The following is a 13,798-nucleotide window of genomic DNA, read 5'->3' as shown; positions in this document are numbered from 1 at the left end:
TTGCTCTAAAACTGGCTAAAACGGCAAGCTAGATTTACGGGCCCAGCTGTTAGCCGAGCAATGCCCTGTCTTGTTTTTGTCTTTGCCTATGATCGTGACTAGCAAATCTGCCGACACTCAAATCTCGTCTTGTTTCCTCCTTCCTAGCTTCGTAATCGTTCGGTCCTTCCTCCGGAGTGAGATTTGAACTGGCAAAGTGTGAACCACGCACACAAGTCGCCAACACAACTACAATCGCAACCATCCCCCATCCCCATCCCGCACCTCGCTTGGCTCCTGACGAAGTAGACGACGTTGTTCACCCACCATGAGTCCCAAGAGCGAGACGTCCGCCAATCCGAGCACGTCCAAGGACGATGAGAACCCCTCGACGGCGAAGAAGGTACCCAATAAGAAAGGCGAACCCAATCCGGACGACGATCTCAGCGAAGAGGACAAGCAACTCAAAGAGGACCTCGAACTGAGCGTGACACGGCTCTCCGAAGCTCAAAGTGACCTCTATCCGGCGGCCTTGGAGAATTTGCGCCGCCTGATTCGCGCCTCCACCACGTCCATGACGTCGGTGCCCAAGCCGCTCAAGTTCCTCATGCCGCATTACAATACCATGAAGGTGGCCTTTGAGAAGTTGCCCCCGGGACAGAATCGCCGAGAATGCGCGGATATTATCTCGGTATTGGCCATGACGGCCGTGGGAATCGAGAAGGCCAAGGAGGAAGCCGCAGCAGCGGCATTGTTGAAAGCCGAAGAGGTAGCTAAGGAGGAGGCCAAAGCCGGGCCCGAAGAGAAAGCCAAGGCGGCCGCGGCCAAGAAGAAAGCGGCTGAGAAACCTAAGAAAGTAGTGGCCGAGACCATGGAGGTCGACACCACGCCTAAGCTGCCCATCGTGCCCAATGAGTGCTTGAAGTTCAAACTCCAGGGTCACACCGACGGACCCAATTTGGATGCCTGGGGCCACGAGTTCATTCGTCATTTGTCCGGCGAGATCGTAACCGAGTGGGCCGAACTTGACGAAGACGAACAGCCTGAGCTGAAGAAACAAATCGAAGACCTGGTCCGTGAGATCATCCCGCTACAAATGAAGCATCACGCCGAGGCCGAGGCCTGTGATTTGCTCATGGAAGTCGAACTCTTGGATCTCATTCTCCAGTACGTGGACAAATCGGCTTTCCAACGCGTTTGCCTGTACTTGACGAGCTGCGTGCCCTATGTACCCGACCCGGAAAACACCAATCTACTGAAGACCACTTACAAGATCTTTCGCAAGTTCGAACAATATCCCCAAGCAATGCGCGTGGCCATGCAGATCAACGACCCCGAACTCATCAAGGCCGTGTTCATGGAGTGTCCGGAACCGTTGTTGCAGAAACAACTCGCCTACATGATGGGTCGTCAACAGCACTACATGGAGTTGGACGAGAACGACTTTGACGAAGTGGTGGAGATCATGTCCAACATTCACCTGAATCATCATTTCCTCAACTTGGCACGGGAGCTAGACATCTTGGAGCCCAAGACGCCCGATGACGTGTACAAGACTCATCTTGACAACGTTCGGCCCTTCGGTGGAGGAGGCATGGACTCGGCCAAGCACAACCTGGCCTCGTCCCTCGTCAATGGTTTCGTGAACGCGGGATTTGGCAAGGACAAGCTCCTTATGGAGGACGGAAACAAGTGGTTGTACAAGCACAAGGATGCCGGAATGATGTCTGCCACGGCTTCCATCGGTCTTGTTCTCCTTTGGGATGTAGACGGAGGGCTGACTCAGATTGACAAATATCTCTATTCGCCCGAGGACCATATCAAATCCGGAGCGCTCCTGGCTTGTGGCATTGTAAACACCGGCGTCCGGAACGATTGCGACCCGGCATTAGCTCTTCTGTCCGACTATATTACCCATGATAGTATGATCATGCGTGCTGGAGCTACCCTTGGACTTGGCTTGGCCTATTCCGGGTCTAATCGGGAGGAAGTGATTGGTCACTTGTTGCCCGTTTTTGCAGATTCGAAAGCCTCAATGGAGAACATCAGCCTCACCGCATTAGCTCTAGGTCTGATCGGTGTTGGCTCGTGCAACAACGAGATCACCACGGTCCTACTCCAAACCCTTATGGAGAAGTCTGAATCCGATCTCAAGGATCCATTTGCCAAGTTTCTGCCTTTGGGCATCGGATTGTGCTATTTGGGTAAACAAGAGGCCGCCGAAGCCACCATCGCCACTTTGGAGGTTCTCGGTGATCCCTTTAAATCGATGGCCATGACGTTGGTGGACGTATGTGCCTACGCCGGAACCGGCAATGTCTTGAAGATTCAACACCTGCTCCATATCTGCAGTGAACATTACGAACCGTCCAACGACGACGATGACAAGAAAGACAAGAAGAAGGACAAGAAAGACGACAAAAAGACGACCACCGACGAGGTCGATTTGTCCATGCAACAATCGGTGGCTGTTATCGGCCTGGCCCTGGTCGCCATGGGCGAAGATATCGGTAGTGAAATGCTATTCCGCACCTTCGGGCATTTGCTTCGGTATTGCGAGCCCGTGATTCGGCGAGCGGTGCCCTTGGCCTTGGGCCTTATCTCCGTCTCCAATCCGCAACTCCCCATTTTGGATACGCTGAGCAAATTCTCGCATGACGCCGATCCCGAAGTCGCTCACAACTCGATTTTCGCCCTCGGTCTGATCGGGGCGGGGACCAACAACGCCCGATTGGCCGCCATGCTCCGACAATTGGCTCAGTACCACTCCAAGGATCCCAACAACTTGTTCATGACGCGTGTGGCGCAAGGCCTGGTCCACATGGGCAAAGGAACGCTCACGCTCAATCCCTATCACAGCGATAGCCAACTGATGTCGCCCGTGGCCGTAGCCGGACTCTTGGGATGCATCATCAGCTTCTTGGACGTGAAGAGCACCATCCTGGGCAAATCTCACTACCTTTTGTACACATTGGCCACGGCTCTGCAACCCCGGATGTTGGTCACGTTCGACGAGGAATTGCGCCCGCTGTCCGTGTCTGTCCGCGTGGGGCAAGCCGTGGATGTAGTGGGTCAAGCCGGGAAACCCAAGACCATTACGGGTTTCCAAACCCACACCACACCCGTTCTTTTGGCTAGCGGTGAGAGGGCTGAATTGGCCACCGAAGAATATATCCCAGTCACGCCCATCATGGAAGGGTTCGTCATCTTGAAGAAAAACCCGGATTACTGATCCGTACGATTGAGTGCGTGTCTTCATTCTGAAGGTGATGAACGGTTCTTTGTATTAATATTCCTGTCCTACAATAAACATACTAGATTCATAGTGTCTTGATAGTAGTGATGATTCACAAAGTAATCGGGCGGGGAGGGGAATGCGATATTGAGCTTCTCGCATTTCCAGCGAAAACAAAGTTGAAACGTTCGACTGTAGGTCTGAATTCTCTCTTTACTTTTGAATCCCTGCCTCCATATCTGGTAAACAAAATGCACTCTCTATTTTCAATCCACTCCAAGGCCGACACATTCGTCTAGACGGGGTCTGAGCCAAGCGTTGTCCATGGAAGATATCGCGTCCAATGACCTGGCTTTCACCAGGGCAACACATATTCACGTACATTAGACTGGACAGTGACTCGCTCTAATAATCGAAAGAAACACCTCGTTTTGAAGAGACGTGCCCTGACTTACTGCTCTCGGACTAATCTCGCGTTTCCGGTCAATCAATTTCTAGAGCTTTTTGCTGAACATCATCGTCTCCATCAGCATCTCCAGATTCTTTGGTTCTCTGATGTTCTTCAGGACTAATAATTCTGGTGGCTTCGCCTCTGCTCATCTGAACAACAGTAACATGTCAACTGGCCCGATTTGAATGGCAAAAAGCTCGTGGCCGTGCCTCATTTAATCATTCTACCAACCACAAAGGTAAACAAGGACGTGTCATTCTTATTTCTTCGATTTCCTCCTTTAAGTTATTATACAAGTCCTTCAATAGCATTAGAATTCGATCGATTTGGTTGACAATGCTTGCTCTCTTCGTTTTCTTTGAAAATAAAGAAAAATAAATGATGAGAATAGCTTTTAGATAAGGTTGGTTGGTATCCAATAATTCTCAACTTTCAATTAGAGAATAGAAAAAATGGAATAAAAAAGAAATTTTTCACTTTACATCGCTTATTCGGGGTCCCCGTCAATGAATTTAATCCAAGACTGTGCGTGTGAACGACCTATTTAGGACTGTCAAAACGAAATGAATTTGACACACATTTCCTACATCTCATGACAACAACACATGGACTTTGGTCCTGAAGGATAATGATGATAATCAGTGACCAACGAGATTTGGGGAGACATGCACCGCGGTTCCAGAGCCAGAAGAAGAGAAGCATCCGATCTTTCGAGCTCGTGTGATAGAGTGTCTACGAAAGAAATCTCGCTTCTAATCCGCGAGCACATAATTCAGATCTCGGAAAATCGGTCGGACACAAAGCGCATTTTTGTATACATCAACATGAAAAAAAACCGACAAGTTTCTGATTCTGTTGCTATCTTGCTTACCACTTACACGTTCCCGATTCCCGATTTCCGATCAAGAGAGACGCCAAGAGAGATTATAGTGCCAAACGGTGGCTGGATACTCGAAATATTTTTGAAGGACTTTGTTCAAGCGGTTGATTGTGAGCGTTGGGCGGACTACAATGTTCAACGGAAGCCATGATAAGGCCAAGATCCAGTCTTCTTCCCGACCGTCCTCCCCCTGGCCTCGAGTTGTGTTTAGTCATAATGATCATGATAATAGTAATAGCTACAACGAGAACCACCATTTCAGGGAGAAGTTATTACTCCGATCCCGTCACTCGAAAATGACCGATTCGAGTGTGGAAAAAGGAGACAAGAGTGCCTTTTCTCGCCTTCGATCCGGTTCCATATCCACTGGGTTGTTCCTTGGGCATCATTCATCGAAGGTGCATCCCGAAAGATCCTCGATCAACTCGGAGACGTCATCAGCGTCATCATCGATTTGTGCCCATCGGTCCGATCAAAGCCCGCCTCCATTTCGCACGAGGTTGATGTTGCCCCGTCAAGAGTCCATCATGTCAGATCACGTGCTCATGTCGTTTGAAAGCGGTCCTGGGTCCGCTTTACTTCGGGGTCGCTCTGGATCTTTCAATGTCCCTAGGTCACCAGGGAGCCATGGTAATCTACCCTATTCATTTTTGATATTCACGATTATGGTTTGCATCACTTAAATAACATTTCTTCGAGAACTTTTGTTGACAAAAGTTCATGCAATTGATAAGGACTTTGGGTCATTTTTATCCCTCCTTCAGACACTGACTTGTCGTCCCCACTGGTTTTGAGTCGCGAACGATCTCTGCACGATCTCAGTAGCGATATCAGTTATGTGGATCCGTTTGACCGAAGTCGAAACAGCTTGGAGCTTTTCGCTGAGAACGAGTTTTTTGGTGGAGTCTATTTAGGACCTGATGGGCGGGAAGATTTCGAAGAGATCAATTGTCTGCTCCCCAACGGTATAATCATGGACTTGTCCGTCCATCCGGATGATGAGATCATCGACATCAAACAACTGGTACTGAATCGAGCCACTACGGACGGTATGAGCCCTGTTTTATGTCACTCTTGGATGAGCTCGAAAGCGTCATTTTGATTTGAAACTTGATGTCGTTGTCGTTCCACAGAGCGATTACCCCTTCGAGGCTGCTTGAACCCGGATGGAAGCCATTACACTCTGAAGTATGTCTCAAGCAATGGTGAGATCGAAACGTGCTACGATGAAGCCAAAACCCTCCGGGAGTTGAAGCCGTTCCAAAATCTGCTCAAGTTCGAACACAGAGTCAAGGACCAGGATTTGTATGAATTTCGCAACCAAATAGGTATTCATTCAAGCTGGCGATGAAATAAATTGAAACCAAAAAAACACTTATGGCCTCAACCTGAATCTTGGATTCCAGGGAAACTTATCGGCAAGAACTTGCAAGACTTTGATGAGCTTCGAAACCCGGAGGTCAACGATTTTCGGTGGCAAATGAAGTTATTCTGCCGTAAGATTGCTCAAGCGAGACGAATAAGATTGTAGGTTTTTTCATTCCAAATCCCGCTTCATTCAATTCGAAACCTACCTAAGAGTTTGAAATCATAATCTTTCTTCAGGAAGGACTCTTGGGAAGCCCAAATTTTGTACCAGTTCCCTCCACGGATTGTTAGCAGTCCCTGTGATTCTCATTGCTACCAACGTCTCAAAGTTCGTTTGCTCTGGCATAGCGACGAAATCAACGAGATCTCGCCTAACGTAGAACCCAAGGATCTGATCCTGGAACTGGCCAACAAATTCCACCACACCGAGGATGAAGTCCAGAGGAGCTTCCTCAAAGTGGTCGGCGAGGATTCCTATTTGATTGGACAACATCGCATGATCGACTTTGAATACATCCGCGAGCAGATCTCCTTGCAGAAATTGGCCAAACTGGTGGTAGTGGACGTGAAAGAGATCGACATTGTTCAAGCCAACGATCAGTTCTACAAAAGCTTAGAGAAGGGTGGCATCACACTCAAAACCGAAGTGAATCAACCTCTGTCGAGAAACACATCCCTGACCGCTCAGAGCTTCAATCTCATGGGATTGCCCTTACACTCCACGATCGATTCCACGAGTGTCGAGAACAAATTTGCCGTTATGATCAAAAGTCTCGAATACCCCAAGGAGTACCTCGCCAATGGCTCCTTCCGATGTCTTTGTCTGCAAATGGGAATTTACCACGGATCCAAACCTCTTTGCTCGCACGTCACGCACACAATAAGATGTGCAACGGCTGAACTGGAATCGGGAATTGTAAACGTGGACAAGGTACGTTCAAGTAGGTAAGTGAGGATTCATTTTGTATCTGGCATTGTCTTTTAGGAGTTCCAATTTCGGTTGAAGATCTCAAGCCTCTCGCGGGAAAGCAAGATCTGCGTGAGTCTCTTCGACAAGCGTCGAACGAGCAACATCCCTTTGTTCTGGGTCAATTCCAATTTGTTCGATTACAAGGGCAAACTGAAATGGAAGGCCACATTTCACATGTGGAAGTTCTCGCCAGGGTCCACGACTCCCACTCATCAGCAGTTACTGCCCCTGGGACCCAATATCGGCAATCCAAACATGTCCGATGCCGTTCATTTGGTGGCCACATTTCAGAATGGCGACATTCAAGGTTGGGTCGAGTATCCCGCCTGTGTCAGTCCAGAGGTGAAGGCCAATGATCTGATGGACAGCAATAACAACATCGGGACTATCACCAAATTTTACACCCAAGAATTAGGGAACATCTCGAATCGAGATCCCCTTCACGACATGACCGAACAGGTGAGTTCGGATCCTCAAATGGGGCATCATTACTCGTATTTGTCCGACGATCCACGAGAGAGATCATGCATGAGCTTCAATTCCAGGAGAAGGACCTGATCTGGAAGCTCCGGGAATACTGCTTGAGCCAGATCCCCAATCTCCTCCCCAGAGTGATCGATTGCGTGGATTACACGAATCAAGCTCAGGTTCGGATTCTGAATGAATTGCTCACTCGTTGGCCCCTTCTGCCCATAGAGAAAGCCCTCCAACTCCTCGATTACGCCTATCCGGATGAGAATGTGCGCAGATTTGCCGTGAAGTGTCTACGGCAAGGCACGGATGACGTGGTACTGCGATATCTTCTCCAACTCTCACAGGCTCTCAAACACGAGAGCTATTTCCAGAACGAGCTCGTGGATTTTCTCCTGGAAAGAGCCCTGACCAACCAACATATTGGGCATTATCTCTTTTGGGATCTGAAGGCGGAAATGAATTCGCCGGCGGCCAGTCTCCGCTTCGGACTCATCCTCGAGGCTTATCTGACGTCAGCACCCGAGCACATGAAGATCCTCCGTCAACAGAACACCCTCATCGAGAAGTGCAAGGCCTCTCAAAGGGCCCTGGAAAAGTTTGAATCCTCCTCCCGTCATCATGACAAGGCCAAGGCCAGGTTTCAATCCAATGTGAAAACTCAGTTTGACGGGCACCATCCATTTGTGAATTTCGGTTGCCCCTTGAATCCCGGACTCAAGTGTGAGAGTATCAAAGTCGAAAGCTGTCGACTCATGAACTCCAAGATGCGCCCACAAATGCTCGTGTTTAAGAATATGGACGCCAACTATAGATTCGGTCTGGGCCCAGAACTGGAGGACATCATTCTGATCTACAAGAAAGGCGACGATCTCCGGCAAGACCAGCTCACCCTCCAATTGCTCAAGGTGATGGACATCTTGTGGAACCGCTCAGGGCTGGACTTGAGACTGAATGTGTATCGATGCTTGGCCACGGATACCGCCGAGGGTCTCATAGAGGTGGTCCAAAGTGCCGAAACGATTTGTCGGGTCCAAATGGCCATGAGTGACTATCGGACCACGGCCGTGTTTCGCAAGGGTCTTGTACTGTCATGGCTGAAGAAGATCAACATCGGGGAAGAGGCCATGAAGCGAGCTCAATGGGAATTCACCCAATCCTGTGCGGGTTATTCGGTAGCCACTTACATTCTTGGTGAGTTGAGTTTTAGGTTGAATATCAAAATTAGTGCATGTATGTATTTATTCCGGTCTTGCTCCTAATATTGATTTCAGGGATTGGCGATCGCCACAATGACAACATCATGATCAAGAAGAATGGTCAAATGTTTCACATTGATTTTGGCCACTTCCTCGGGAATTTCAAGCACAAGTTCGGCTTTCGCCGCGAGCGAGTTCCAATGATACTCTCCTCGGAATTTGTGGACGTGATCAGCGCGGATTGCGGTCAACCCGACAATTTTGATCGCTTTCGAGCTCTTTGCGAGGAAAGCTACCTGACCATTCGCAAACACGGATCTCTTATTATCAGTCTTTTGGCCATGATGATCTCCACAGGATTGCCAGAGCTGAGTTCTGAGCAAGACCTCCATGTGATAAGATCGACGTTGCACTTGGACCGATCCGAGGAATACGCTTTGGAGCATTTCCGAAAGGATTTCAACGAGTCGCTCAGGAACGCGTGGACCATTTCCTTGGATTGGTGGTTCCATATGGTCAACCAATTGAGAAATAAGGGTATAAAAGCCCAATGACGATCAGGTCACCTTATTGAAGAAGATACATTCAGTGAAGGCGGAGAATATGATACTTCGTGCAATTAATTTGGTTCAAGAGAACGTTCTCTTGTTAACGCATTGGGTTCAATTTCGAATGTGAACGAGCCACTTCTGTTTCCGTCATTCCTTATGAAGATAAGCTAAGGCTAGACCTCTTCGGTCTAACTTTTTTCATCAAAACCACTCTAGTTCCTTCATGCAAACATTGTCAATCGAAGTCGAGAAGAATGAATGCAGGTCATGCTTGAAATTAAAATGAAAAAAAAAAAACGGATGACTCGCATGGCTCTGCAAAGTATATTTCCAGATAATAACCGTTATACTTGCGTATTGCGTACACGTTTGATCTAATTAGATCACAGGTATAAACTGGCGGCAAAAACAATGTCTCTTTTGAGGAGCTTGATAGAGTCGGCAAACTTATTTTCCAACTCCGTGTTTCCAATATTCTTGGCGGCTTGAACCATTTGCCGCAGAAGCTCTTCTAGACGTCTCATGCATCGAATGATCGATCCTGGAAAAGTAAGTTTGGAGAGCGTTATCAAGCTCATCACTCCTCCTCAAATCGAACAATAATAATCCTTCACATACCTTCAAAGAGATCTGTCATCTTGCAAATGTTCAGGAAAGAGGAGCCTTGGCACCATTCGTGGACAATGTCCATCATAAAAGGCTTGAAGGTCTCGACATAGGCATCCTCCTCGATGTTGATCTTGGCCTCCTTGGAGACCTTGGCAATGCGTCGAGCCATATCTTGCATCTGTCGGAGGGGACCGGTCAGGGCTTCGGTCATTTTGGGCATCTCATTCGATTTCTCATCACAAACGAAGCACGACAAAAGTGCAGCCACTTGAGAGCTCGTGAGCTCGTTGAAAAGGCCATTGAAGACCATTTCGGTGAGCAAGAGCTCGTCCGCACTACTCAACTCGCACGCAATACGACCCTTGACCTCGATCACATCCGAGGCAGTGCAATAACCGAGTCGGCGCAAAACACGCTTCATCTTCTTGAGATCCTTCATTTGGAGCAACGACTTGGCTCGCTTCATGTCGGCCTTGGAGTTCTCAAAGGCAATTTGAAGGTCGTTCTTGGCGTTGAACTGGTTCATGAATGTCTCGAGTTTGGGATCGGAGTGTAGTGAATGCGACTTCAGGCGTCCTTCGAATGCCGATATCCTTTTCATGATCTCTTTGAAAGGTTTTTCGTTTATCTTCATGTCCTTGACCGGATCAAGCAATGGGATGCTCTCGCCGAATCTCTTGTACACTTCCTGAAAAGAAGAGCGACCAACATGTTGAATTGATGATGGACCCACGTGCAGGTTTCATTATGACTTCCATCCGTCGACCTCTACCTTGATGCTCTTCTGAACGGCCATTCGACTTTCCTTGGGTCGAATGTCTTTGGGTGTGAAAATGCGCACACTGGAGATTTGGTGAATGAGGTTCAAAAATATGGGCACCACCACCATTTCGCCTTTGTCATCCGTGCCCAAGGCAGGTTGTAGATCATTAGGATTCTTTGAGTTGGACGTTGATTTGGTTACGTGGAGTAAAACATCGATGACATATTGTGTTTCCGCCTCCATTGGATTACTCTTGGCCTGGAATCATAAAGCAACAATCATCAATTCAATCAATGCTCAAGTCAAGGTAATTCCTAAACGGTGACATTAAAGTCGACATAAGAACGTTTTTGATTACATTACATGGAAGGAAGAAAGGTGGCACACATTTCTAAATGGTCTTCTTACACTGGGAGCTTGTTTCTTAAAATTGACCACCACTCCAAAACCAAAGTCTTTGTCTTTGAACTTGACGCTAACCAATCGGCCGGGTTGCATGAATGGCACCACGTATTGTGGCTTGGTGAGCCAGGATTGGAACTCTTGGCTAAGATTCGTCAATTGCTCTCGCAATCGGAAGTAGGAGGCCACCTCATCTTCGTTCTCGATGTTATGAGCCTTCACGTCACTTTCCAATGACTTCATTTCTGCAAAGAGGCATTATCAGGTTGGTGGCATTGGATCATGAAATCATGGTCATATTTAACAACGCTTTAGGATGCTCACTCTTGTAAAGGTCCGGGATATTGGAATAATTCTGGAATTGATGGAAGCTCCTTTCCATCATGTATTCGGGATTGATCTCCTCCACACGCAGGAGATTCAGAACCATGTTGTAAGTGAGGCGAAACGCAGAATTGATCGGGTCCGGTGCGCCTTTCACCAGATTCCGACCAATGGCCGGTGACATCTTCTGATCCACCATAAGTATGACCACGCCCTTGTCATCCAATCCTCGGCGACCAGCTCGACCCGACATCTGGATGTACTCGCCACTAGTGATCTGAGGAATAAACACAGTTCAAAGGGTTCATTGGCAAAAGCCATTTTCAGATTCATGTTCGATTGGTTGAAATGCTCACCCATCGCATGTTTGTCCCGTCAAACTTTTGAGCGCCGGTGAAAAGTACAGTTCTGGCCGGCATGTTCAGACCCATGGCAAAGGTTTCCGTGGCGAACAGGGCCTTGATGAGACCCTCCCCAAAGAGAATTTCCGTCGTCTCTTTGAGGATGGGTAGGAGTCCTCCGTGGTGAATGCCAATACCACGTCGCAACAGGGGTAATACATTTTCGACTTGCGGCAAGGAGCGATCCTCTTGCGACAAAACTGTCATGGCATTTTGAAATACCTCATCGACCAGTTTCTTTTCTTGAGCTGGAGAGAAGGAATGGTTTCCATTGCTTGCTGCACCTTCAGATCAAATCAATCTACCTTACCCGAGTTGAAATCCAACTTGGACATTTGCAAGGCGTACGCCTCACAATCCTTCTTGCTGAAGGAGAAGACAATGACGGGCGCAAATTGCCGTTCCATGATCATTTTCACGATCTTGAAGCAACTCGACCCTTCTCGCATACCTCCTTTCCGTCCGCGTTTGTCCTTGTTGGCTTCATCCCCGGTGGATTCCAAAGCGCTCATGGCTTGGGAAAAGTTTTCTTCTTTGAATTGGCGGTGCTCATCGACCACCAAATGAATCCCATCGCCGCCCTCGGGAAACATGTAATGTTGAAGGGGCGTGGGCCGATATTCCGTATAAACCACGTGACAAGGCTGAAACACAACGACATCATATCAGTGATTTCCCTTCTCACACATACCTATGTGAACAAATGGGGTACCTGATTGTGAAGATGGGCGATCCATTCGGCAAATTGACGCGCATTGGGAATGGTGGCCGAGAGAAAAACGTAATGGACGTTGTCCGGTAGAAGGATGATCGTCTCCTCCCAAACCACACCCCGCTCCTTGTCTCGCATGTAATGAATCTCGTCAAAGATGACCCAACCTACCTCCCGCATGACCTCGGATCCCCGGTACAACATGGATCGCAAGATCTCGGTGGTCATGATCAAACATGAGGCCGTGGGATTGATCGTGACGTCGCCGGTCATCAAGCCCACATCGGAGAATTCTTCATAGAACTCCCGATACTGAGGAAAAGAAAACATCCACAAATGCATTAAGAATTCAGATCGGACATGGTCAACAATAACACTCAGCTACCTTTTGGTTACTCAAGGCCTTGATGGGCGTGGTGTAAATGACTCGCTGCTTCTCCTTCAGAGAGAGAGCGATAGCGTATTCGGCCGTGACGGTTTTGCCAGCCGAGGTGTGAGCCGAAACGAGGACACTCTGGTTGTTCTCAATGCAGAGAATGGCTTGTTGCTGGAACGAGTCCAAAGTGAAGGGATACTTCTTGGCGGGTTCCTGCTCGATCTTGCGCAAGGGCACAAAATCTTGTCCCGGCGGCAAAGCCACTTCATGCGTGCACGAGCCCACCATGTCCAAGGTGTGGACGCGGATACGCGGCGCGGATTCAATCAGACTAAAAAGCGACCATTGTCATGGATTGAACTAAACACATGAACCGGGAAAGACAGGTGCCTTTTTACCCTTCGGTTTCGGCTTGATCCTCAGTGTTGGCTTCCAGCTCCTCATCGTCCTCGTCCTCCTGAGTGACAGTCTCTGGATCAGTTTTGGCCTTCTTGACTTCCTCCTCCTCGAGAGCCGAAGGGTCGGCAGTGGCCAAAGGGCGTTTCTGTCCAACGATGGACGAGACCAAATCAGCCGCACTGAAAAACGAGAAAATCGAGAGCCATCCATCCGTTGAGTCACGGGCATTCACTGACTACAACACCAACGTTAATGGTTATTACCTCACGGCCTTGCCGACTTTGTCCTCGGGGGCATCGCCCGTCCCACCCCCGTCCTCTTCGAAGACGTTAAAGAGCTCGTCGCCAAACTCCATGCTGATCGTACTTTTCTTTTCGGGCCAAGCTGAGACGATCTTCTCGATCTTCTCGCCGTGGGATTGTTGACAATCGAGGTTGAGAGATTTCAGCAAGGCTAAGGGTGACCAATATTATTCAACCTGGTACTTCACAATTAGCTCAAAATAAAAGTCAGAACCATAAAACCGATTAGAGTATCATCCACTAAAATCTAAAATTCCAAAAGATTCATATTTACCTTTGTCTTATTTGTGAGTTGGGAGTTCCAAGTTCAAAATGTTTGTTAGAAATACAAGATATACATTTTCATCCGATCTGGCCGCCTGTTCCCTTACGAGGAGAGTCTGTAGAAAGTAGATCTTCTATCGGA

General features: G+C 48.3%; 3 protein-coding genes across 5 annotated transcripts; 2 read left to right on the top strand and 1 right to left on the bottom strand.

Annotated features, from left to right (window-relative positions):
• Positions 1 to 94: 94 nt before the first annotated feature.
• LOC131877125 (26S proteasome non-ATPase regulatory subunit 2-like) lies at positions 95 to 3,840 on the top strand. Its single transcript, XM_059222714.1, has 2 exons — positions 95 to 3,245; positions 3,713 to 3,840. The coding sequence occupies exon 1, from the start codon at positions 308 to 310 to the stop codon at positions 3,209 to 3,211; it is 2,904 nt and encodes a 967-aa protein (XP_059078697.1). The 5' UTR covers positions 95 to 307; the 3' UTR covers positions 3,212 to 3,245; positions 3,713 to 3,840.
• On the top strand, positions 3,765 to 9,405 carry LOC131877122 (phosphatidylinositol 4,5-bisphosphate 3-kinase catalytic subunit beta isoform-like). Of its 3 annotated transcripts, none has more exons than XM_059222710.1 (9): positions 3,765 to 3,903; positions 4,808 to 5,175; positions 5,310 to 5,594; positions 5,679 to 5,873; positions 5,952 to 6,072; positions 6,151 to 6,844; positions 6,899 to 7,342; positions 7,429 to 8,548; positions 8,629 to 9,405. In XM_059222710.1, exons 2-9 carry the CDS (start codon positions 4,842 to 4,844, stop codon positions 9,105 to 9,107), a joined length of 3,672 nt encoding a protein of 1,223 aa, XP_059078693.1. In that variant the 5' UTR covers positions 3,765 to 3,903; positions 4,808 to 4,841; the 3' UTR covers positions 9,108 to 9,405. The 3 variants fall into 3 exon arrangements, with proteins under 3 accessions (XP_059078693.1, XP_059078691.1, XP_059078692.1); XM_059222709.1 differs by lacking the exon at positions 3,765 to 3,903 and adding an exon at positions 3,942 to 4,745; XM_059222708.1 differs by lacking the exon at positions 3,765 to 3,903 and having other exon boundaries at positions 3,941 to 5,175.
• A 4-nt stretch (positions 9,406 to 9,409) lies between these two features.
• Positions 9,410 to 13,531, bottom strand: LOC131877123 (exosome RNA helicase MTR4-like). Its single transcript, XM_059222711.1, has 11 exons — positions 13,354 to 13,531; positions 13,090 to 13,269; positions 12,701 to 13,022; positions 12,316 to 12,627; positions 11,914 to 12,247; positions 11,559 to 11,851; positions 11,203 to 11,479; positions 10,885 to 11,123; positions 10,486 to 10,734; positions 9,723 to 10,401; positions 9,410 to 9,645 (listed from the first exon to the last, which is right to left on the bottom strand). The coding sequence occupies exons 1-11, from the start codon at positions 13,443 to 13,445 to the stop codon at positions 9,488 to 9,490; spliced, it is 3,135 nt and encodes a 1,044-aa protein (XP_059078694.1). The 5' UTR covers positions 13,446 to 13,531; the 3' UTR covers positions 9,410 to 9,487.
• Between the last annotated feature and the right edge of the window lie 267 nt (positions 13,532 to 13,798).

Source organism: Tigriopus californicus, chromosome 2 (genome assembly GCF_007210705.1).
Source record: "Tigriopus californicus strain San Diego chromosome 2, Tcal_SD_v2.1, whole genome shotgun sequence".
Lineage (NCBI taxonomy): Eukaryota > Metazoa > Arthropoda > Copepoda > Harpacticoida > Harpacticidae > Tigriopus > Tigriopus californicus.
The sequence above is the reverse complement of the archived record's forward strand: the minus strand, read 5'-3'. Positions and strand labels throughout refer to the sequence as shown.